We start from the raw sequence: 26515 nt of genomic DNA, 5'->3' as shown, positions 1-26515 counted from the left end.
AGTTTTAAATTTGCGGGCTTCTTCTCCTTCTTCTGTTTAATTAGAGATTCTCCATTACTGAAAAACATGGATTCTTTGAGCTCAAGTAAGGAAGAATCCCCAATTTAAAGGAAGAAGGTGGAGAAATCCCAATTTAAAAAAATCAATCTTTTCTTTTACCCAATTATGAAAATCCCTCCTTCTTAATGTTTGAATGAGGTTAACTACTGTCACCACGTCATCATAATTGTGCCACATAAGCACATGTTGCAGATCACCTTGAGTGGTCGCCGAAAAAATGGATGAAAATTTTATTTTTGAGCCTATTTATCTCATCGTGCAAGTTTAAATACATTGTTATCGTCAGAGATAATTCTAATACCAATCTGATTATTATGTACTACTTATAATACTAATGTGGTAATCTAGTATTTATTTATCTCTATGGGCTTTTACTTGTAAACCCAAAGCTTCACTCTGATTTATTTCTAAACCCACTTCCTTTTATCTATACTCATAAATTCAAAATATTATTTATATTTACCTTTGAATTCACATACTTCTATCTGTACTAATACAACCACCATCTCTGCTTACATATGATATACTGATAAAAGTAGGTGAACTGAGTTAATTGCAGATAATGATAAATTTTAGTTATTGTTGAGACATCTCATAATCCAATTCACGACCGCTGCTCACCATACACATCCACTTATAATCATGTTTGCTCTCATACAGTAACCGCTACTTATTACAATTTTAGGACATTATATGACTAAGTCCATTATATGACTGCAAATATTAGTTAGGTAAACTTTCACTCATACCCTTTCATGCAAATATATATTAGTTAGGTAAACTTTCACTCATACCCTTTCACATGTTTTGACCCAACCTTTAATAATAACAAGAAAGAAAGAGATTGCTTGCACGATGGAAGAGGAACCTACCAACATGATTAGCATAAATCAAGCATATATAATCCATATACTAATATGAATAATATGTACTTGATATAAATAATAGGTACTATATGATTAGTAAAACTATTGGCTTTTGAGACTCTTTGACTCGCCAAACTCACACTCAACTTGCTTCTTTGATGATGGCTAGGTAAAGCTCCAACGCATGCCAGACTACCGAATAGGATATAGTTGGGTTTAAAGAAATTAGGGCAAATTTGTTATTATTTTTTTTAGGGTGCTTCTGCTTATTTTTTTCAATAAGCTTGCGTTTGGTAAAGAACTTTTTTAGACATGCTTATTGAAATTGCTTCTGCTTTTAAGATGTGCTTTTAGAAGCAATACGAGGGTGCTTTTAAAAGCAACTTCTGCTTTTTTTTTTAGTTTATATACAATATTTACCTTTTATCTTTCAACAATGGACATTAAGCACGGTTCTACAAAACACATCAACCGCTTCTTAAGCAGTTTTTGATATTTTATTACCAAGCAACTATTTTGCAGTAGCTTACATAGATTAGAGGGAAAATGTTAGCACCTTCTCTTTTGTATGGATTCAAGAAATTTGACAATACCAGCCCAAAAATGATGGAGCAAAGGCATTGGATGATTGTGATGATGAAATCATAAATGAAGCTCATAACAAGGTTGTACCTACAACAAAAGGACAAGCAACGTTCCTCCTCTTGACCACCTAACTCATTGAGTGAGTGAGTGAGTGAGTGAATGAATGAATAGGATTGAACTTTAGAAAAGGGAGCAAATTCTCAACACCAAATCAATCACACCAGTTGTTGGATAAGGCCTGATTGATATATTCTCCCGATTATGAGAGGATGTACAGCATAATAATCTTTTGAATGCTGTTAGATAATTCTCACGAGTCCTGTCAGCTTTCTGGCATTATGAACTTCTCTGAGGGTGGGAGCCCTCCCTGTGAATGGAAGCTACCAGCAAAAAAAAAAAAAAGCACAACTTTTCTTGTTTGATGGAGAGAGAGATGCCTTGCATCCTAATATAGATAATGCATGTTTTTTGCATCATACCTACTGGCTGAGTTTTTTCTTTTCTTTTCCATATTTGTTTCCAGCCTTCATCAGATTTCATAACCACTTCCACTGCCAACAAAACCTGGGTGATGACAAACACAACTTAGTATCTACACTTTGAGAGAAAGTAAGCATAACCTCAAGGGCTTTTTCATGAAACCCGCCTTTAAAATAGGCCAAATCGATAGAAACCATCTTTGAAGCTTTTTTTTTATATACCGAAACAACCTTATAAGTACTTTTAATTCTCAATCAATCATTTATTTGCCAATTTCCGCTCAAATTACCCAAACTACCCTCATTAGTTACGTGTGCAAGTAATGAGGACGGTTTGGATAATTGAGTTATAAAGTGGTTGATTGAAAACTGAACCTACTTATAAGATTTTACGTCTGAAAATACTTATTTTTTATCAATTCGACCTATTTTAAATACGGCATTGGTGAAAAAACCCCTAACCTGAATGCCTTCTATAGCTCAACAGCGTCTCAGCGCTCAACAACGAAAAAGTCCAAGGACGGTTGTCTTTCGCGACTGTCCTTGGACACTCGCTCGAAAACAAAAGGGGTGGTGGTTGTGTTTAGTTTTGGGTTACAATTAAATCGGGTTTAGATTCAGTTTTTCTTTTCTTTTGGGTTGGCAGAAGCGAGTAACAGCAACACTCGCCTTGCGCGAGTATCCCTGGAACTCCTCCTCAACAATACAGCACAGATTGCCTACCCTCAACAAAAGCATACACAGAGAAAAGGAATGCTTTCTCTCGCAAGCAAAGGCCTCTGAACTCTTTTGATAAGTATGTAAACCACCTAACGGTCCAGCCCCCATAAGCCAAAAAGACACAGCTGCCAACAGTGACACAACACCCAAAAAGAAAAAAAAAACATGAGGCATCATTACATCATATACACTCTTTAGAATACAAATTGAAAGGCCCCCAGCCTGACCAAATGCTCTTGCTGTACTACATTAATGGCCCTGGGTCCAACTATTCCTATTAATATGGGTTTAATTATCAGGTCTCAGGCACGCATGTCACAACTACTACTAGAGTAATAGCGATACCAACATCGCTGCTTATTTTGGAACAACATAAACAATAAGCTTTTCAGATTAGATGATATTGAACACCTTCAATTCAATTATTGTAGGTTATAAATGCAAAAAAAAAAAAATCTAAACTACTCATTAATAAGTGGTCCATGCTACTCTTTTGTACATTGTCTTGGTAAGTAGCTGAGACTTGTCATATAGCTGCTACTGTTGACTTCAGCAAATAAGGAGTTTACATAAGGTAGAAGAAATTAAAAGGTGTGTAGGATTTCTGTGTGTGAAGGAGTAGGATGCATGTAAGACCTTTGCCATACTCGGCCAGCAAATAAGGAGTTTACGTAAGGTAGAGTTCTTCCCACTTCGTCGACTGCAAGCATAAAAGAGAATTAAAAAAAAAATCTAATTCTGCTGATTGCTAATGGTTATGCCAACTTCCGACTTCCTTTTCAACGTCTCAAGATTTGAATTTTTAAAAAAAAATGCTATTTGCTCTCCGACAAATGATCAAATGGGTTCTGCTACTTCATTGGTAATTACCAAGGAACATAAACATGACTGATGCAGCAAAAGGTCTTAGAACTTAGTGAGTTACAACGAAAACATTGAACCGACGAATCAACTAATTGCTGCGGAACAAGTGCAGGAAAAATATCACCAGCTTTAGGTAGCACTGGTCTTAAACGAATCAACTAATTGCTGCGGAACAAGTGCAGGAAAAATATCACCAGCTTTAGGTAGCACTGGTCTTAAGTCAAATTTATGAATCTCAGTATATACCATCACCAGCTTTAGGTAGCACTGGTCTTAAGTCAAATTTATGAATCTCAGTATATACCAACAACATTAGGTAGCCTAATGTGTCGGTTTCATGCATCTGAGTAACAGTCCTAATAATATGAGCTAAACTAGACACGGAGACTTACAGCTTCGACACTAAACTTCCAACTAATAGATACTTCACCAACCAACCAGTAAATAGCAATTTCCTTCAAATCCACATCCTAAAAGAGACTTGAGAAAACATACATTGAGTTAAATTTTTAGCCAAATCATCCACAATGATGTGCATCCAAACAAGTGATAACTACAAGAATTCTGATCAAATAAATCAATGAATTACAATCATATTTTGTCACAGTTTCTAAATAAGGTTTTAAATACAAGCTTTAACGAAGAAAACATTAAAAAGACGAATTTGAACAAGTAAATCAACAAGGAAAAAACTAAAATAAGAAAAATAATTAAGTTTCTTCCCTCAAATCCATCGTACATATTGGATCTAATATCAAAAAGGGTGCTGAGGTACATCGGGTATGAGCGACTTGAGAACTGGAAGATCCAATGTCCTAGAAATCCATAAATAAATTGGCACCTATGTGTACTTCCAAGGGTGGAGAACAGGATAAAATTGAACTAGGCACAAAATTGAATCTTCTCCAAGGATGTATAAAACCAATTTTACAATGAATTATGATACCTGGGCATTATTTAATCAATAGTGTGATCATCTCTTTTCTTGGGTACCATACAGGGAACTGCCAACCAAAGTGATTCAACAAATGATGTTTTCTTTCAGTACCCTCAGCATAAATACTCACGCATCAGAAAATTTTACTGTTCATCAAGATTAGGAGAGTAGCTGCATCCAAGTTCTTTGAAACAAAATTCTGTTGCTGCTTCTTTTCTGAGCTCTTGAAAATCACCCGCCACACAAGAGCTTCTTTGTAAAGGAACCTGGAGAAGAAAAACCATGACTTGATTAATAGAACAGCGGGACAATACCAAAGTTAGTAGGAATAGACCTGCGACTAACTAATAATGAAGCTGACTACACTAACTCCAGGCAAAAGCTGAACATAATCTACAGAAACGTGTTTGCATTCATTTTTTTCTTCTTTTGACTATGATTCCCCATAAGAATCTTTTACGTCGCTACTCACTAAACTCTTTCTTAGTTTGAGAAAATCCACGAGGTTTCTCCTAAGTTACACAAATTCAAATTGTATGACCAAGTAATTTCCGTCCAGGTAACTGACCCAAGTTTTACAACAAGCCCCTTCCTTCTTCACAACTCCTCAGCCAGGAAGTCAAACACTCAAAGGGGTCAATATCAGGTGCAAAGCTTCTCATAAAATACTATCATCAAGCCTCCTCTTCAAAATAGAGCCTTGGCCCTGTTTAAGCAACTATGACGGTGCTGCTTCTGATGCTGATTAAAATTGAACATAATTTCCACCACTGGCATACTTCAGATTTTGAGTTTTATGTGGTTTGTACTTTGTACTATTCATGTCTACTTGTTTATAATCAGTAGTAGAATACTTTACGGTGCATATTGTGCTCATGTTGTAGCTGGGATCCAGCTCAAGCACCCCCATTTGTTACACTACTCAGGTGGGAAGTTGGAGTTTTACATGCATCCAACTCCAACCCATCTAATTTCAGATTGCTTTGGGTTTATCCAACGCGGATAAAGATACCCAGGCAGAACAGTGGTGATTAACCAAACCCAGGTAGAACTCCCATTATCCATGTCCACAAATGGGAGGAAAGGCCAAGGTAGAAGGAAAATGATTAGTCCCAACGAGAAAAAGGAAAACAAATGGATAGGTTAAACATGTTTAGACCCATGATTATAAATTTATAATAGAAGGTTCCCTTCCCGGATCACACGGGTTCAAAGCCTTTCGCCTAAAAATCAAACTAAATGATACTTCATCACCATACTGACAATAACAGATGCGATATGTTAGTTATGTCTAATATATTAATTATTGGCACCTAACAGATTGTTATTTTCATTTAGTAGTCCTTTTTGTTCACATTAAGTTATTGGCAGGAGAATTTTGAGTTCCTCCACAAGGCCATCTTTCCACAGTATAATGCTATCTGGGTCTTAACATCCTAGATGCAGTATTCCATTGAGCTGTCTAGTGCCATACATTGCTAGTCACATGTACCACTATCATATAAATTTGTCTTCAGGAAATAAAAAGTAAAAAGGTAAATTTGTAATTCAGCCAGAAATCAGTGACAATTATAAGGGACAAGCGTATTTTCTCAGAAAATAAAGAAAAACCTAACCTGAATGTGAATTCAAAAGGGAGCCTCGAGTGATTCATCCCACACATCCCCACTTCCATTGGAAGCATCTTCACCATCTTCCTCCATTGACAGCCTAATATATTCTCTATGTGCAAAACGATCCCACTCTGTCAATGTCGGATTTTCACGCTCCTGCATGGACAACAATGAAGAAGGCTATCATAAGCACCACAATCAGTTTAAATCTTTAAAATAACATTAACAAGACAAGTAATAAACAAGCATGCCGAAAGCAGGAACTTGCCTGACGAATAAGAAATGGATCACGAGTTTCAAATGCCATGAACTTGTTGAGGTTGAAAAGGATGTTGAAAACATTTCCAGACAGTTTGCATCCTTTTAGGTCACGCAAAGTCAAGTAGCTCTCGTTCTGCATAATAGACGCCAGAGACATGAGATTACATCTTCAGATAATCATGTACATACATACATATTTCCGTACGAATATGTGTGTGTATAATAATAATAATAATAATGAGTATAATATGAAATACGAGGGGTTTCCCTCATATACGGTGATCAGGCTGCATCTCAGCCAAGTGAAGAATGGGGATTCTTTCTTTATTACTTAACTCAGCACATAATCTGGCTGAGAGTTAGCCACATTACTCTACATGAGGGAAACCCCTTGTATATAATATGATACTCATCATTAAATTATATATATACATACACACGCGAACGCACGCACACACACGACACAAATTTATTGCCCAAACATGTTAAGAGACCTCTGGACCAATCATATCAATCATCTGGCATAAGATGTCCTCAAAGAGTACGGGTTCCTGTGCCATACACTCCATGCGATGCAGCTGCTCCTCATAAAAGAATTGCATCTCGTTACGTGTCAGAATCCCATTCCCATCCAAATCTATACACTTGAACCTGAGTAGCCAATTTATTTGTTAAGTGACTGCAACCTAGAGTCTACTGATTCTAAATCAGTAACCATAACTCCAAATTTAACACAGCACAGGTTATAGCAAATATAACTAAGAGTTCTATTGGTTACAAATAAGGTTCTAAATGACGAATATCAGTTTCATGGAAGTTGAGGTCCCATGTTTGATAGAGGACAACGAACAGCATATATCACGTAACATTATGTAGATAACAGGCACCATAGTGGATAAAAATGGTTCTCATATATATCCAGCTAGAGACACAAAAATAATTGCTACCTTACCAAATTATAGTGCCTTAAACATGCAAGGCATTAACTATTGACATTAATGTGCCATGTCATGAAATGAATAAGTAATCAAAATAAAATGTAAAAATTAAATGACTAAAAAAATTCAATTTGAAGAGTACCATATAGATTTTAACGTCTTAAGCGAGGTCTTTCTCACTGGTTCGTGCATTCAATTATTTTTAAAAGGCCTCTCCATCAAAAGGCGAACTATCGTCAACTCTCTCTCTCTCTCTTAAGCGAGGTCTTTCTCACTGGTTCGTGCATTCAATTATTTTTAAAAGGCCTCTCCATCAATCACTGGTTCGTGCGTTCAATTATTTTTAAAAGGCCTCTCCATCAAAAGGCAAACTATTGTCAACCCTCCTCCCTCCCTCCCTCCCTCTCCACACACACATAAAATGCCCTTCTTAGTCAAGCATCATTCATGCGAAATAAAAGGAAGTGAAGACCTGGAGCGTTCATCGAAAAAGACAAAAACAACTATACCCATGCAAATAATTCACTAAACTCAATTAAATATGCCCATGCAAATAATTCATTAAACACAAATTATTTATTTAAGCAGAGGGGATATTTGAGAGCAATACTGTTCTGAAAACTGCAAAAATAAAAATAAAAAGAGCTCAGGTTACTGATTATGAGACTAGAGATTTTTCACATTTGCATAGGTTCTTGTCAAATTAAACATCTCAGTCAGTCAGGTTGCTACTTAACTTGGACTAATAGACAAGATGATAGTAATAGAATTTGGAGTGATTGATAAAGCTATGGTTGATGAGGGTTGAGGACTTGAGATGTATATTTCTAAATTATAACATGCCCCTTACCCCTCCCCCACCCAACCCCACCCCGCCCCACGGCAGGTTGATCGCCCTTGTTATGGGCTGAAACCTGGACTCACATAGCGTGATCAATTTTTTTAAAGATCCGCTTTAAATTCATGGCTGGTGGAAAGAGAACCTGGGTTGCTCTGATACCATCTTGAAGTTTGTCGCCACACCAAAACTTTGAAGTCGTGGTGAGGGTTGAGGATCATATATTTTTATATTCTAACATCCAGTATAACCAAAAACAAAAATTAAGTATATTATATAGCTCTGCCACAAGCACACAAACGCAAAAAAAAAGGACTTAAACCTTTTCATACAGATCTCAGAAGCTGGAGCTACACATATCATAGAATTACAGATTAGAATTACAGATTAAAGGGCAGAAATATAATCAGAACCTGATTTTTATTAAAAGAAGAGAAACAATGCAACACTAGTAGAAAACAAGGCAACACTAGGCTGAATCATAAAAAAGGAAACACAGTTTAATTAGGACTTTCTATGCAATGGGATTAAGACTTATCAGCAATTACATCATCAATATCTTACCAATACTCAAGGCTAGGTTCAGATGATTTATCTTCCTCCGACAATATAAAATAAACAAAATCTTCATAACCCATTTTTCCTTCAACCTTGCTTGTAAATTTTCTGGGAACCTAAAATGCATTTACAACATAAGGCAATGTCACAGGTAAGTATTAAGAGGTCTCCTGATTTACTTGTAAACATTGAATTAACCCTTAGTACATGAGAATAATGACAATATTTAACAGCTACAAACCTGTGAAAAGATTCTGTCAACAATTCTATAAGTAAGCGCATGATTTCCATATCTTATGAGGTTCTCTTTGTTGATCAAGAAATCATGGTCCGTATCAAGCTCCCAAAATTTGCAGTATATCACGTAGAAGTGCTCATACGAAAAGTACCTGTATAATTAAACAGAAACTAAATAATACAATGAAGATTATTCCCATTATAGATTTTATAGCTTATCGTAGGCATAGCAAAATCATGGTTAAATACCATGGTCATTGTCCATAATCGTCAACCATAAAAACTAGAATACTACTTCTATCACGCTGTGGCATGACAGACATTGTCTGAAAACATGAACTGTTGAATTTAGTCAATATCCACAATTTACCATCTTTTTTTCTAAATGAAGTTCACATAAGGATGTGTGGAAATTGGAAGCAAATAAAACAAATAATTAAACAAGCTGAAATATCAAACCCAGAAAGAAAAATCTAAGTGAATACAAAACCCAAGGCTTATAATTAAAGCTGAGAACTCTGGTCAACAAGAACTGAGTATATTAAGAAAACAATGCATAAAATGCAGCATTCTTAATAATATGATTACTACTCAATTATACGGATACTACATTCATAAGCAAGTAAATCACCTTAGAACTTTGTTTATGTCCTCCTCCTCATCTGCATGCTGCATTGCAACTATTAAGTTTCCACGCTTCAGCTCTCTTAGAGTAAGATGGCCATTTCCAGATCTATTCACATAGTAAAATATTCTGTATATGACAGTTTCGGCTGTGAACAAAACATGAAACCATATTAGTCTTGCTAACACCATTGGGCACCAAAAGTAAATGCAAATTATCAAAGTGAAAAAAAGTGAAATTTAATGGAGGAGTGCACAAAATCATCTACTATCTTAAAACTGCAAGCTAACTGATGAACACATCTCCATGAACACTTAGATGCTTTCTTCTACCAAACTGAGACTTGAATCACAATTTAAGCAGTTTTTCTTCTTTAAAATTGATGATACTTCCAACTTTGAAAATTACAAGTTGCAAGAGGCCGGGCATAATCCAAATGACCAATGACGAGGAATAATATATGGACATACTTTCATCTCACAACTATATACTTTCAAAGAAAAAGATTTTAAAAAGAAAAAGAAAACAGTCTACAGAATTAATCATAATTATCTTCGAAAGAAACTGCTAAAGAGAAAGAAAACCAACCATATCTTTCCTGGAACTCAGGTGTTGCCTGCAGAAATTCCAATCCTGGATGAGTTTCTAGAAGGTCTCGAAGAACAGGTTTGAAGTCCTCCTATATTGTCAAAATAGAACACAATCAGCACTAAACATAGAAAATTACACCCAAAGCTCTTTAACCGCAAAAAATGCAAAATAGGTAAATGTGCATTTCAACGAAACAGCAAAGGCAGACTCTAGGGGAAAAGGAATATGCATTTCAAGGAAAGGTAAATGTGTCATCTAAAACAGGGAAACATGTGACAGAATATGAACCTGGGTGAGATACTTTCTATCTGGTTTCTTCAAAATCGTGAATATATGTGTGGCTGTATCCATGGTCATCATGTTGTTATTGACCCAATAATCGATAAATGCATCCCTAAAAGCACGTAAAAACCAGTGACATGGTTAGGCATATAGTGAACCAAACATCCAATAAACTTAACAAATAATGAAAACATGGTACAGAACATAATTAACTCATGCTCATGCACTAATTCACATGTCAAATGACATACATGGATGGATATAGATAGGACTTATAACACAACTTCATCGCTAAAAGCTTCTTCAGAATTGAAAATATAACTTGTGCTTTGAATTTTAGAGTTTAGAACAAAGGCTGTAATCTTAATATGGATAAAAGCCTAGTTGTTTCAACTTTCAATGCCTAGTTTGGAGTTCCACCACCGAAATCATATTTTGATTTGGATACATGAAGGAAACTTGTTAAAAACAACTCTTCGTAGTAGTTCAAATAAAGTATAAGATAATTATGTCCATTAATAATCTGTCTAACAAGGACATAAAAAATATAGACTAACAAACTGAAATTCCATTTCTAATAACAAACATACTATTAGAGTACTTAGTGTTAATTTAAAGTTTAGGCTCACATTGGAAAGATCCGATCACCTACAGCTTCCTCAGTGCCACATCCTGCAAAATCTCCTGTCCATTCTCCCCACACTTGCCTTCCTAACAAACTCATGCCAACAACCATAGCAATCCACTAAGCAAGAGCCCCAGCCATGGTCCACTGCACGTGAACGCCACTCAAATCCACTAGCAACCAAACCTCGCTTCTCCCATCCTCATCCCTCTTCTTCGATCCTAACTTGACTGGCTAGAGTCTCAAACAAAATCCTGATTTGATCAGATCCTACATATGATATCAGCTTCTTATACCTATTACTCTACTAATGGTACGCCTTTAATCTTGTTTCTGTTTTGCTAGCGCCTCAGATTTCTCCTTAATTATCATCTTATGGTAACCTGATCAGCTAAAGGCTCAAACAAAATCCTGATTTGACCAAATCCTACATATGATATCAGCTTCCAGTATCTACTACTCTATAATGGTTCACTTTTGATCTTGTTTACATCTTGTTCCTCAGGCTTCTCCTTACTATCATCTTCATGGTTGAGACTGAGGATGTACAGGATGATGTAAGCCGTCATAACCAAACCTCCGATAAAGGAAGAGACACAGGAGAGCAATTAATTCAGCTCACACCTTCTCTGAACGAGAGTAATCTATTCTTATATCTTTTCCAAGCAAGAGTAAATTTCTATATCATGATGGATATTCGGATAGCATGATCATAATACATCTGTATCCTTCATCTTTGTGCAATAAAGTTGACAAGTGACTAACATTTTCCCAATACAGCTAGGACAGTGCCTTCTGGCGAGTCTAAGGCTCATCTGCATACAAGACGATAGCTTACTGAATCTTGAACTATAAGATCATATCGAAAATTTATTATCTTGGTACATTTCTTTAGTTTTCTGGCCCTTCAACAACTGAACATATACCAAAACTATCCATGATCTTCCAGTTCATCTAGCCCAATCTAAATAATACCTTATAACTTTCAGCTGTCTTGATTATAACATTTAACCAAAGGGACTCCTCTACTGAAAAGATCTAAGAAGTAAAATGTTTTCTCAGAAATAGGGGTGAATATTGTCTACTAGAAACTCTCAAATTTCACACGCGTGCGCGTGCGCGCGCGCACACACAAAAAGTCTTGTTCATGCAATAGAAAACTTTTGAAGTTGAATCAGTTGAGAAAAGAGATATCAAGCATGTTAACATATAATTCTCTCCAAATGAATGAGCAGCTCTATGTCTCTAACATAACACTTCTAAGTTCTAACAGAAAAGCAATGATAAGGATACTAATAATCACATTCTACTGGATGGAACTATGGCCTCTAACAAAAAAATAAAAAAAAGGCTATTGTGATCTGAAGTGCAATTAATACTTGAACTCAACAACTGGATTATTTCTGAATTTAGCTTAAAGAAAGTTAAGCTGGAAGTGGGAGCATAATATCAGAAATATGAAGTTGACTTGTGTGCGGTAGATACATCAATCTTAAGTTGAAATTAATATTTGGGAAGAGTGGGTTAGATATTAATGTAAAGTGATAAGTTGATAGGCAAAAAGGGGCGAACCGCAGAAAACTAGCATAACGAGTTCCTAGTTTTGTTGATAGTGTATTTAATATATCAAACATATAGGTTACGGTAGATACATCAATCTTAAGTTGAAATTAATATTTGGGAAGAGTGGGTCAGATATTAATGTAAAGTGATAAGTTGATAGACAAAAAGGGGCGAACCGCAGAAAACTAGCATAACAAGTTCCTAGTTTTGTTGTTAGTGTATTTAATATATCAAACATATAGGTTATGTTTATTCTCAGCATGTCGATTTGACAATAAATTTTCCTTTGGTCACAATGCATTCTTTTTAGTATAACCTTTGTTTTCATCTTCTTGATTATTTTGCCTTCCATCTGTTTCTTAATTGCCCATTAATATAAGCCCTTTCAAAAGAAGAACTCAAGAGAATTCACTTTAGTTAAAGCTGAGCTCAAAACCTAGGTTTAAAAATCATTAAAGTAATAATTGTCTCAGTGCAGTAGTCGTGTAGTAGCTAGAGATATTCTACAGACATAAGGAAACACTAGTATGAGGAAACTGAACAAAGCCTCGTAACCATTTGGTCAGTAATGAAGAGGAAAAGAAAATCACAATAACTTTTTAAAAAGGCAGCCAAGTTATCTAACAAAAGTATACCAAATAAATTATTTCTTTTTCTTTAGAAGAATAAATTTATTTCTCATAACCACAAATGTATTGGAATTTAGTTTACCATAGCAGCTCAAAATTAAAAAAATTCCTCTGCATACCTTGTCACCCTTCCTGTAGAATGAACATCAATCTTTCTGAAAAGAGCACTGTAAACGAATGATGGCAGCTTGCAGATTTCCTTCGTAACCAATCTAAATTCTGATATTACGAAAAAGTAAAAGGTTTAGTTCTTGATATTCAATTCAGAATACGACGACTAAGCCATTATCCCATTTTTGGGGTAACTCTATGAATCCTACTCTTCCATGCAACGTCCAATATAGAATGATTAACCAAAATTCCATATCAAGTGTGGATAATTGTGAATGGAAGCATCTCACCTTGAACCTGCAGTCCATCCAAGTGGTTAAGGAAAAACTGATCAATTCTGGATAAGCACTCCTCCTTTTCTTCTCTAGGTGGTGGTCGCCCATTCTGGAAATAGAACTGCAATATAATCAACATATCTGTTAGTAGAGCACTAACCAGAAAAAAAAAAGAGCTTGTATTCACCACCATAAAAAGAAAGACAAATGTTGTTTAGAAAATGGATACCTGAGGTATCACTTCTCTCACTTTCTCTCTAAGTATTCTTAATGGAGAACCTAAAGGTGAAGGCCCGCTACTCCCTGCACCACGTCTTATGAAACGAGGTGAGCCACATGGGCTTCTTGGTGAAAGAGGTGGTGCACTGCCAGCAGGAAACATGGACGGCACTGAATTACTTGAAGCAGCATTCCCACTTGATGTTCCGGAAGCATTCAAGGACATGCCAGTTTTTGCATCGTCAATCAAAGATTTCACCTACATTCAGACACTAAAAGATGAGACATTCCTGTGCAGAATTTTCCCACATTATTTATGAAAAGAATGCCCACACACATTAGCACTAGCAGGAAAGACAAGAACTATATTCAACTTAGCAAACTCCACTAGCAAGGATGAGGTGGTCCTTGCTTTTCACCACGCCGAATCACAGTATTAAAAAAGATACATTACTTATTGCATAAAAGAAGAATAGCCTGCTTTAATTTTATTTTATTTTTTATGCATAGGTATACTTGATTCTTGGCATTAATTCCTAAATAATAAGTTTTCACATAGATTCTAGGATTACAAATCAAGATCACGTTCCCATTGTAATAGGGCACCATGGCTTCTTAATCAACTATAATGGGGGGGAAATCTAGGTTGCTTAATTTTTGCATCTTCAATCAAAGATTTCACCTGCATACAGACACTAAAAGGTGAGACACTAATATGCAAAATTTTCCCACATTAATTATGAAAAGAATGCCCAATCACATTAGCACTAGCAGGAACGACAAAAGAAGTATATTCAACTGAGCAGACTCCACTAGCAAGGATGAGGTGGTCCTTGCTTTTGTCCAGGCCAAATCACAGTAATGAAAAGATACATTACTTATTGCTTAGAAGAAGAAAGCCTGCTGCAATTTTTTATGCACAGGTATAATTAATTCTTGGCATTAATTCCTGACTAGCAGTTTTTAACATAGATTCTAGAATTACAAATCAAGATCATGTTCCGAACATAATAGGACATCAAGGCTTCTTAATAAACTATAATGAAAAAAAAATCAAGGTTGCTCGGCTTTAACAGGTAGCAGAGCTTCTTTGGGAGATATGAGTGGATGATGACCTGGGGATTTAGCCATAGACCATTTTAAATTTTGATAAGATAATTTTGAATTTTATAATGAAACTGGCATTGTGTCTTTAATGGCTAACTAGCTGGATTGATTGCTCCAGAGTCCAACAAGCAATTTTCTAAAATGCGGATTAAGCGGCTGCTTGTGCTTAAATGGGTTGGAACTGCTCCGATCAGGGGGAAAGCACTCTATTATGCAGTCATCCATATAATCGGGTGCATGTTCCATAAGCACCTGCATCATTTTTATGCGGGCGCTCTTCTTTTAAATCCTTTCCGGCTCAAAACCCGTTTACCCCAAACCTGGGCCAACTACTAAAGTGAAAAACCTCTAACCCTAAAGTTTTTCCAAAGTTCTGCTTCTCCTCTCTCTTGTTCAAACCTTGCAGCTGCAACAAATACCTCCAACCTTTGTCGAGGCTTGCTCAACCTCATGCCTTTTTCGGAAATTCACTGGAAGATCGTCCCACCTCCGACACTCTCCCTACAAGCTCTCCAACAATCACCTTGAAGCTCTCTGACGTTCCCCTCAAAGCTCTCCGGTGAAACAGATTAGCCAAAGCTTCTTAAGAATATTTTCTATTTTTCATAAATTTTATATGTTTGAAAATATGAAAAATAATAAATATATATTAAAAATCCAAAAATGCATAATTCCGCATAGTTCAATTAATTGACGCATAATCCGATTAATCGTTAAGCACTGTAAAACCGCACACTTAGTAAGTTCGTGTTTTTTTAACACTGCCAACAAAAATATTGACCAGTTAATTAAATAGTGAACATCACACTTAGAATCTGATGGGGTTCTGACCAAGCATAACTCCAGAACCCTAAACGCTCCAAACCTGATGGGGTTCTGACCAAGCATCATACATATCACTGGGCCTCCAAGTTCGCGATATTGAATAAGACAGCATAGTGAAATCCAAATGGTTGATCAGAACTATCTGGTTCTAACGAAATGACGGAATTTCCGATATAAAGTTTACAGTTTTCAGAAACAACCAATAGTCAAAAAGAGTGAAGTTCCACCACAAGGTTGCCATGGAACTAGCTAAAGAATCAATCTTTGTCTCTAGTAATACGGAAAGCCATCATTGCAAGCCAGCAGAAACTAGAAAGTATCAATCCATCATCCAATTGAACATTCGTACGAGCGAAAACTATTGAAAACATTACCAATCGGGCAGTTTCGGGGAGAGCGAGCCATTGCCTATACAACTGCTCCGCGACCTCCGGATTATCCCTCAACGCCACCGAAGACACTTCTTGAAGCTGAAGAAGCTCCGGATCGAGAGACGATCCATCTCCTCTCCCCTCTGATTCCTCGCCCATCCTTGGAAAACAATCAGGGAACCCAAGGAAACCCTAGACCATCAGCTCACCGCCCAAATCGACGCCGATCAATATGAAATCCTAGATCGCCACTCTTTTCTATTCAAAATCAATTGAATTCGAAGAAAAGAAACGAGGGGGGAGAGAAGAGAGAGAGAGCGATTGAGAATTGAATCGAGATCGAGACTCGGCCGCTGGTTGATGGAGAACAAGAGAGAGAGAGAGAGAGAGAAGAGGGCGCAACGGTCAATATTTACGTGTGTACATATACGCGGTGTGGGACCCACTGATCAGGTCGTTGGAAACTTTTCGCACGTGATGGGGGGGGCGCTGGTTACGTCTAACTTGATCCTCGCGATACTGGAACCCAAGGTATGATCACCGGTTGAGTGAGCTTTGCTGGAACCCCGTTATTAAGGGCAGGGTTGGGGGGGTCACTGTCGCCTTTTGAGGGTAGAAGTCACGTGGTTTACGCGTTGGCCGTGCCGTCGTCGGAGAAAGATTGCGTGGAGATCTTCAAGTGATTGCTCATGTAGCCACATGCTTCTTTGTTTATTGATATGAGCTTTGTTTAACGATGGTCAGTTCATTATGCAATAGGAGAGGAACAACTCATGTGTCCCCATGTTAATCTCATATTTTGGGTCCTTGAAAAAATTTTCTAATGTTATTATACACGACAATTAATTCAAATATAAAACGTACCGTTCATGAGAATGGAGCCAACATGATGCTAACTTTCGAGATACTCCTCAATTTTGATACGGGCCTCACAGTCAGAGAAATATCTATAGACGGGGAATTCCTAATTTCAGAAAATCGGTCAGTATCAAGATTCAACTATCGTAACAGGTAAAGAAACCAGACTAAATTAATCACAGATTATTCTAATCTTCAATCGAAAACTCAGAAATGTATATAGAACACAGTTGCTTTATTGGTAATGTAACGTCTCATATAAACAAATTATCCGCGAATGAATTCTCCACACATAATCAATCCCAGCCGCAAGACAAGCCAGGAAAACAATATATCAAAACGTTTCTGTTTTAAGCTGTTGAAACAGGATTAATGAATGAACAACAAATTTAGGTTTCTCCCTAATAATCAATCATATCTTCATACCACAAAGGCAAAGATGAGATAAGAACACAACCAAAGACGCGAAAAATGGCAATGTACTACTTATTTCACTTTCTTCGATCAGCGCCAATGGAGAGGAGATCAAATCTTCGAACTGGAGGTTCTTCATGGCCGCTGCCTCCTGCTGCTGCTGCTGGTGAATTTCGAGAGCGAGGTGAGAATCTGCGCTCAAGAGTAGAAGAATGGAGCCTCCCTACTGTGGCTGGGCGATCGTAGGCGCTGCTGCTTGAAGCAAGACGGCTAGAACGAGAAGGATGATGCTGGTCACTGGGCTCTGTAGAAGTAGGACGGCTGCTTGAGGCTATACCCCTCTTTGAGGTGCTGCCATTACGAGAGGATGGACGAGAAGATGGACGAGAGGATGGACGAGGTTTCTCTGGGTCAACAACCTGAAAATTCATTAAAAACAGAAACAGAATCGTTATTACAAAGAGAAAACTAGGGTCAAGGGCAAAAGACATTGTTTCTTGTCATTTTAGGCTCATGGCTACAAGCTAGATTGGGAAGGAAACTGCATTCTTGGCATTTCCTGCTTTCTGTAATTATTTTTTTGCATACATCACAAGAGGTGGTGACTCATGAATTGCGTCTCAATGGAGAAAAAGATCAATTCACAGATACTATAAATGGGAAAAAAAACTATTAGGAAGCTGTGGGCAGTCATCATACTCCATTAGCAGGCAAGCAAAAAGCTGTTAGGAAGCTCAGGGCATCTCGCTCGGCGATGAGCACTAGTGCATATACGAGCTACTGTCTTGTCAAAAGATCTAGCTGTTACTACAGATCTAAACGGAAACATGTCTTATATTCTATTCAAACAAAGAAGGCCTAATTGTTTGCTAAGCAGTAGAAAAATGCAAGCGGAAAAAAGGTATCCATACTTGAGGTAAGGAAAACATACTGTTATTGTTCACTAGCAAAGTTACACATATTATACAAATTGAAGGCGCACGTTAAATAGGTAGACTTAAATCTAAATTAACACATAATAAGTGAAAAAGAGAAGCCAGCTCTTCAACTTTTTACAAGCTAAGGGCTATTTCAGTATACACTTCTACCTCACATGGTTCAAGCCTTAATGCATATATAGAGATATATAGATTTGCACTGTGCCATCCAGGTTCAAATCCTCGTAATACATAAACAAAATATTACCACCATATACATCTAGAATGCCAGCCACTGGGATATGTGAATCACGTGACTAGCTCTTCCAAATCAGATCAGTATGTGGTTTGAATAAACCAGAAAATGGTCAATTGTATTCTATCCAAGTTGAATAAATGAAATATCCTATCAAATTTTTGAATCTGGGGCGATCGTGCAGGTAACAACAGGACAAATGGTACGGAAAAAAAGAGGTCCGCGTCCGCCTCGATCAAAGATAGGTTGGGATTTTGGGGGAGGTGAGCCGTGCAAGATAAAAAGCTTGAACCAAGTCAAACTTCCTCGTCACGAGAAGGCCAACGAACATACTTTTGCTAACAGTTTAAACTAAGGTTACTAATCTAAGTAGTAATTGCACTTCTAGTTTGCTTTTTTTTTTCAAAATAGTATCCGGATCTTTATGGTTTAGTTTACAAAGCGGTAATTGCTGTTGGCAGCTTAACAATAATTACAAGATCAACTAAACATGCACAACAAAAAGAGCAAAGATTATTAAAATGTTCAGACACTTGTAAAGAAGTAATAATTGAACTTTTTTTTTACCAAATACCATGACATGTCAAGCATGCAATCTCTCAAAATGTAACTTACAAGAATACGTAGAGACATTAAAACTTGTTGACCAAATAGAAAAGCTGATCTGCAATCCAACTTTTTCTTGACCAAATACCATGACATGTCAAACATGCAATCTCTCAAAATGTAACTTACAAGAATACGTAGAGACACTAAAACTTGTTGACTAGAAACAAATCATAAAATTCTGATAGCATTATAAATAATACAAATCAATGATAAGTCTAGTAGATTTAACAATAAATATGATTTAAATTTTTACGAGAAAGCATAAACTGACAGGACATCTTTATCTACCTCATTTAAGCATTTGGAAGGCTGAGGGGTTAAATTCCCCTAGCCCGTCAATTGACTGAAGGCAAAAGGTGCAAAAGTAATAACAGAATTAGAACTTTGGGCATGTTCTGTGGATTAGGTTACAAGTTTCATGATAACCAAATGAATCAAATAACCATAAAAGAATAGTTGAAACCTAAAATCAGTTTCAATAATCTAATGACTTACAACTGCCTTGGATGATGGTGATTCCTCCAAATTTTTGTGCCTGGAACGATCTCCATAATGAGCAGTACCTAAACTATTCCTTCTGGAAAGCGCTCCAACAGCACCAGAGAATCTATCTCGGATATCTTGTCCCACTATAAAATGATACAAACAATTAAACAGTTAGGTCACTTCTCAGTCCACATCTTCACATTAAAAAACTGCATGCCATATTGCAGGAGAAACCTGAAGTCTTTTCTGCCCTTTCTGCTGATGGTCCCACAGCCCCACTTGTTTTTCCGCTAGGTTGCTGGAAAATGCATATCAATAGTATATAATTATACAATCACCAATACACTAAACCATGAAAAGAAAAAGGGAGGCATACCCGCAATCTAGCATTAGCACCAATCTGAGGGTACTTCAGAACAGTCCAATCAAATATATAATCATACTGATAACCTACAGTACAACAAGATCAGGAACCATGATTATCAGAAAATTGAATTTATTTACAAAGATCGACAAAATGTCAAAAAATAAAAACAAAACAGAAGACAGAAAGCATGATACGCATATACCTTCTCGAACGAAAAGCTCCCGGAAAAGTTTCTTCAGATAAGAATAATCCGGCCTGTCTTCAAACTTTAGGGATCGACAGTAGTGGAAATAAGTTGCAAATTCTGATGGATATGATTTACAGAGTACCTGAAATCAAATTGCATAAAGACTTAATAAACTGATACCACAACAATAAATCCAGTAACATTTATTGGGCCAGCATTCATGACACCTCTACAGGAGTGATCATTTTCTTTTCACTGATTTTATCATACTTCTGTTTTTTCGTACCAGCTTTCAAACCCTGCCAGGGAAGACTGGTTCACAAGAAATAAATCATATTAATGTTTCAAGACAACAGAAAGAAGAAAAGAAAGAGCAGTGAGGGCACTTCTAATTTAGTTCTAACCTTCCTCTTAGAAAATACATGAGCACATATCCAAGAGATTCCAAATCATCCCTTCTGCTTTGCTCTGTAAACAATAAAGCAGATTCAACAAGAGCAAACGGTTATTGAGGCATCTAGGATATTAGTATAGAAAAGTCATCATATAATTAAGGGATTAATACATCAGAAACTAACCAACTCCAAGATGAGTATTAACACTTGCATATCTTGCTGTTCCTGTAAGATTCTTGTTCTCCCTGTTAAAATGTTGCCAAAATACTTCATCAAAATAATCAAAAAACTGATAACTGTACACACAAACAATTATGATAACTTACAGGATATAGGCTTTTTTTTTTGAAATATACATGATATGCAATATTAGTAAAGGGTTAATTGTAAATAGACCCCCTGGAGTATCACCGAATTGCAAATAGACCCCTTGTAGTCCCCCACAATGCTCCCCCACCCTCCCCACGCGGGTGAATCTTTTTTGACTCTTGAAATCATCAAAAAGGTTTTGAGGAAGCGGAAAGACCCCCTTATAATTCTATTGGTTAGGATAGGCCTTCAATTGATTTATTTTTTTTTTACTTATAAACAAGTTGAAAAAGTTCACTAAGAGGGTGTATTCGCACTTGGGTATAATCGCAACTCGGTAATACTACAGTTGATCTATTTGCACTTAACCCATTAGTAAATGCTCTCATGTCATAAGGTATTCTCTTCATTTGGTAAAAATATAGTGGCTCAAGGCATGTTTTTCAATGTCACGTCTTAAGCCCTGCAATATCATGCATAGATTGAAACCGTTAGAAGATTGTAAATGTTGTTCCTTAACCACTCTCCTGCCAAGACTCAACCAAGAACATAGTAACTATCCTATCAACATTTATATGCAACCAGAATACAGTTTACGCGTCTACACCACATACACTGAGAGACGTTGCAACATGGATAAATGTCTCATTCATATAGCAATCTGCAGAGTGTTTCCCTCTCTTATTTGATAATAAAAATAAAAATAAAAAAGAGATCCAAAACAAATGAAAAAGTTCTCCCGATGATAGTGAAATTCAGATTCAGCACATACTCAAGCACTAAAAGGTAGTGCCTGATACAAGAAGAAACATCAAGTCACCTGTAAGGAATGTGCTTGTGAGTCTGAAGGTCTCTATATTTCTTTGCAAGTCCATAATCAATGACATAAACCTGTTAGGAAAAATAGACTATCAGAAGAGCATGCTACAGTGCTTTCAAAGTTAAGTCTAAATATAAGACATTAAGGTTGAGCAATTTCAAACCAGATAAGTCAAATGCTAATCCATAGTTACGGATGCTTAATAAATAAATATACAAAATTAAATGCAGAAGGAAAGAAATAGCTTATAAAGCTAAAGAGGAGCTAACCAGCATGCTATTTTGCTCGCATCATTCTAATTCATACTTGACTGCCTCCTCTCAACATGATGATTTAAATATATTCACAAAACTTCTCACCTCTTATTTGAGTTTCATTAAGAACACTTAAATTGAATAGCATGAAGCCTAGATAGTTCCTTTTATAAGCAAATAAATATTGCTAATCTTATTCAAATATTGCAAATGACTATCTAACAAACAAAATTGTGCATGTTACTGAAACCTTTCAGTAAATAACTGATTATTGAAAGAAAGTATGCGTTTGAAATTCCATATCTAGCATGAAATACCAACCAAAAGGGTATTGCAGCACAGCCAGCATTGATCTGATGATTATTATCTAATGAAACTACAGTCTTCCATCTAATGTTCTAAGGTAGTCCAATCACATTTTCAGTGAAAATTCTAAGCAGCTAAATTTTAAGAATTCCCCCAGTCTGAAGTTTCTAGTCTACCAAAGTTAGCTGCTTTCACCAGTCTTAACTTCAAGCAAACATATAATATGCAAACACATATGGATAAACAGTCTTCATACAGGTGTTTGCACTTTGCTATCATCTTTCACAGCAAACCATCTTGATGCAAGGCCAGTTCTGCATGAATCATTATATGACCACTTTTCACAGAATGTATTCTTCACCTATTTCTGATTCTTGGGTTCTATGGACATGGATGCTTCTTTAGAGGTGCTAAGGGCCAAGATCAAAGAAAGGAACTAGGACAAATTATGAAGAATTAATCAAACAAGATATCAAAGGAAAGCATGTGCCTGTAGCTGTCCCTAGCAGCAGTAATACTTGTGCTTAACAGTAGGGGGAAATCACAATGACAGGAAAAACCACACGCCTGTCATAAAGTATATACTCAGCTCAGGGAAGAAATTTTAACCTACGAAAAACATACATATTTCGCAGTCCTTTAAAAGAGTAGACATTGCAATGCTAACCGGCCCATGATGCATGCAATATGTGTAATACTGATGACACGAAAACATCCAGACACGACATTCAACATCACATAACAAAATCTTAGCACGAAGAGATTGTACTTTTCCTTAAATTAGTCAAGCAAATGGTTATTTGTAGAAAATTGAACCCTCTTTATGTGAATGAAAGGGGTTATAGACAATTAACCAGCTACAGCTTCACCAAACATGAAATTTAACAAACTAAAAGTAAACTAAAGAAAGATATCTCAAGGGGAAATTTGGAAAAGAGAACCATGCCACATAAACACAATCACCCATCACTTGGTAACCATCAAAACAATTTTAACAGAAATCCTTCTTGAGAAAGTAGAAGGAAAACACCAATGATGTTGAAACATTTGAGTCACAACGCACTTATTTACTATTAAAGCCATGGATTGCACGATCTTTCCTATTAGCATCCATTGCTAGGCTTCAATGCCTAGATACGGCGGAAACAACCAAAATAATATCTCAAATTACATGTGAAATGGAAAAAGGTGAGGCAAGCAGAAAATGTTAACATATCAACTAATAAAATCTGACCAGATATTTCATACATCAAGAATGCAGTTCAGCTTAGTCTAGATAATTACTATATGGGTGTTTTCATACTTGATTTGCTCTACGTCCCAAACCCATGAGGAAGTTGTCTGGCTTTATATCCCTGTGAAGGAAGCCCTTCGCATGCATATATTCAACTCGATTGATCTGCATAGAAATATGAAAAAGAAACATTATAGCAGATGACTGGAATACAACAAGAAATAAAATTTATTAACATTTCTTAAGTTTTAACAGGTCTATCTCTTGCAGATAACAAGGCAAGAAAAAAGAATGGGAGAATCATGTAGTTACCATCTGATCAGCAAGCATAAGTACTGTTTTCAGTGTGAATTTCCGATTGCAGTAGTTGAACAAGTCTTCCAGGCTTGGCCCGAGAAGATCAATGACCATAATATTGTAATCACCCTCCACACCGAACCACTTCAGGTGGGGAATTCCAGCTTTATTTCACAGCATCAAAGAAGAAATCAAGATCACAAACTTAATAATTTAAATAGAAAATCATTTTAGTTACTTACTTCCACCCTGAAGAAGCATGTATAATTTTGATTCATAATGAAGCTGGGGATGCTTTGTCTTCACAGATTCCTGCAAACCAATGTAAAAAGTCAATAAGATATTAGTAAATGTTTCATATACTTCAGGAACTGCTTTCATTTTAACCCGAAAAGCAGCAATATGACACAAGGAAGGGAGTGAAATCTAATTTTACAGTGTGCCAAAAGGTTTCACAATTAGCTTTCATTAGAAGTTCACAGTAAAGGTGAGGCTTCAATCAATGATAGTACACACTGCTATAAGTTCACAAAGTATTGACTTAAATTTTGTGTGTACATCAGCAGCAAAGAAACCCAGGAGTTTTCACAACTGTTGTACGAAAAGTAAGCAGAAATGACGACAGTCCCTTATTTGTTTCGGAAGCATGGAACTGTGCCCATAATATTAATTTTCATTTGCTATGAAAGAAAATTATTAAATTAAGAATTCCTATTGTCCTTTTGAAATATGGGATTTTTGCTCTTTGCTAGAGTTGGGCCTCTTCAAGCTCGAGTGAATGGCTTAATATTCTCTTTCTGAATTTCCTACTTGAATAAGCTACTTCATTCTTATTCTCTAAAAGTAACACAAACTTTTCTGGAAATACTAAAGTATGTATTTCTTTGTATTTTGCATTAAGAATCTAAACATCTTTCTATTTAGCTATCTTATTGGCTATTATGCTTAAGTGAATTATGCAGGAAAGAGGAGAATAGTAAATTTAATTTTATACATTATAACTTTAGCACCCTCCTAGAATTCTGATGTACAGTTTCACGATATTTAAATAGTTTCATCGAAGTGTGTCACACATCTAAAGTGCTTATGTACAAACAGTTAAAACATTTTCTACATGAGAAAAGAATAAACTCTATAGGTTCCAATAACAAAAACGATATGCACACACTCAAAAGCTAGTAGCACCGTAAAACCAACCCTTCTCCAAGTTTCATGTCATGATTAAGTTCCATAAAATAATCTTGATTTAATTTCTTTCTACTGGTTTAGAATCCATTATGCATGAATATCACCCATAACTTCAGAATATATAGATTGTATATGCATTTTATAATGGCAAAGAGATGGAACATATGGTCAGAGTTCCAAATTTGTTATCTATGGTTTCACACAAAAAAAAAAAAAAACTTGACTCAAGGCAACCCCAAAACCATCAAACTACAAGCACTTCCTAATACTATCCGCAAGTAACATCATTTCAAATAGGAATATGACACCCCCCCCCCCCCCCCACACAACACACCACACCACACAGCGCACGACACACACAAAAGAAAAAAAAGAAAAACTTTAATATCATCAGATACCAGCTTGACTGCCACTTCCTCTCTGCTCTGAACATTAACACCTGCAGACAAAAAAACCGTTATAAACTAATATAATTAATAAATTGAAGCATAGTAAAACTCTAGAGATTCATCACATACCAAGATAGAGCTCGCCGAAAGATCCGCTTCCAATCTTCCTCCCAAGCTTGAACTTTCCACCAATCACATGCTCCATTTCTATGAATTAATCAAAATCCACAAACCCTAAAATCTCCAAAAATCCCCAAAAATCACCAAATAAAATACCACCTAAATCTCCCCAAACCCAAAACCTCTACCACCCAAAAAGACCTACATTCCGACGGAAACAAAACCCTAGCTCTCCATCGCAATCATTGCAGCCCACTACTTAAGATTCCCACGCCCACAGAATTCGACATCTACGGAATCTGAAACCCTAGTTGCCCTTCAAGCTTAAGCTAATAGCAGATCAGAATCTGAAACCCTAGAATCGACCAAATTTCAAACCTAGGTCACGTCGATTGGAGGAAAAAGAGGGGGAAAGATGGGAATTTTGTACTAATTTCTCTTTGAGGGGAGAGATTTGTGAATGTCTTTTTATTTATTTATTATTTATTATGGGGGCGAAAGAGACACAAGATACCAAGGTCGTTGTAATTTATAGAGAAATCAGGGGTGTTTCTTATTTTTCACGACGCAGCCCCTCTAAAATAAGACCTTTGCGTCCATCTACTCCTCTATACTTATCTACTCTTGTGTATGATCTAAAGATTCATTATTCATGTTACAGTAAATATTACGGCTAACTAGCATTATTAGTGTAGCACAAAACATAATATTGTACCTTTTAAAAAAATTATTGTGGCATTTACAAAAATATTGTATCATTAAAAAAATTACTGTTGCAAAACTAATAAAAAGGGAGTCGTGCTTTGCACGGGGTGCACACTAGTATATATTTAAGAGAAAATTATGTCAATTCCCCAATACGAATCAGCTCATGTGATCAGCTCCTCTGTATTTTAGACCTTATGTTTCAGCCGCAAATACTAGCAGTAT

General features: G+C 36.4%; 2 protein-coding genes across 2 annotated transcripts; both read right to left on the bottom strand.

The window, feature by feature from the left end:
• On the bottom strand, positions 4156 to 16574 carry LOC109825856 (serine/threonine protein phosphatase 2A regulatory subunit B''beta-like). Its single transcript, XM_020392761.1, has 13 exons — positions 16183 to 16574; positions 13887 to 14135; positions 13673 to 13778; positions 13391 to 13490; positions 10461 to 10566; positions 10170 to 10260; positions 9588 to 9729; positions 8961 to 9108; positions 8726 to 8835; positions 6880 to 7036; positions 6393 to 6518; positions 6128 to 6280; positions 4156 to 4777 (listed from the first exon to the last, which is right to left on the bottom strand). Exons 1-12 carry the CDS (start codon positions 16336 to 16338, stop codon positions 6140 to 6142), a joined length of 1632 nt encoding a protein of 543 aa, XP_020248350.1. The 5' UTR covers positions 16339 to 16574; the 3' UTR covers positions 4156 to 4777; positions 6128 to 6139.
• Positions 17252 to 26092, bottom strand: LOC109825857 (casein kinase 1-like). The gene is made up of 14 exons (XM_020392762.1): positions 25595 to 26092; positions 25475 to 25515; positions 24131 to 24200; positions 23904 to 24052; positions 23661 to 23756; positions 21798 to 21868; positions 20852 to 20913; positions 20678 to 20741; positions 20501 to 20585; positions 20289 to 20415; positions 20096 to 20169; positions 19954 to 20017; positions 19729 to 19862; positions 17252 to 17870 (listed from the first exon to the last, which is right to left on the bottom strand). The coding sequence occupies exons 1-14, from the start codon at positions 25668 to 25670 to the stop codon at positions 17529 to 17531; spliced, it is 1455 nt and encodes a 484-aa protein (XP_020248351.1). The 5' UTR covers positions 25671 to 26092; the 3' UTR covers positions 17252 to 17528.

This window comes from Asparagus officinalis, chromosome 10 (assembly GCF_001876935.1).
Source record: "Asparagus officinalis chromosome 10, Aspof.V1, whole genome shotgun sequence".
NCBI lineage: Eukaryota > Viridiplantae > Streptophyta > Magnoliopsida > Asparagales > Asparagaceae > Asparagus > Asparagus officinalis.
The sequence above is the reverse complement of the archived record's forward strand: the minus strand, read 5'-3'. Positions and strand labels throughout refer to the sequence as shown.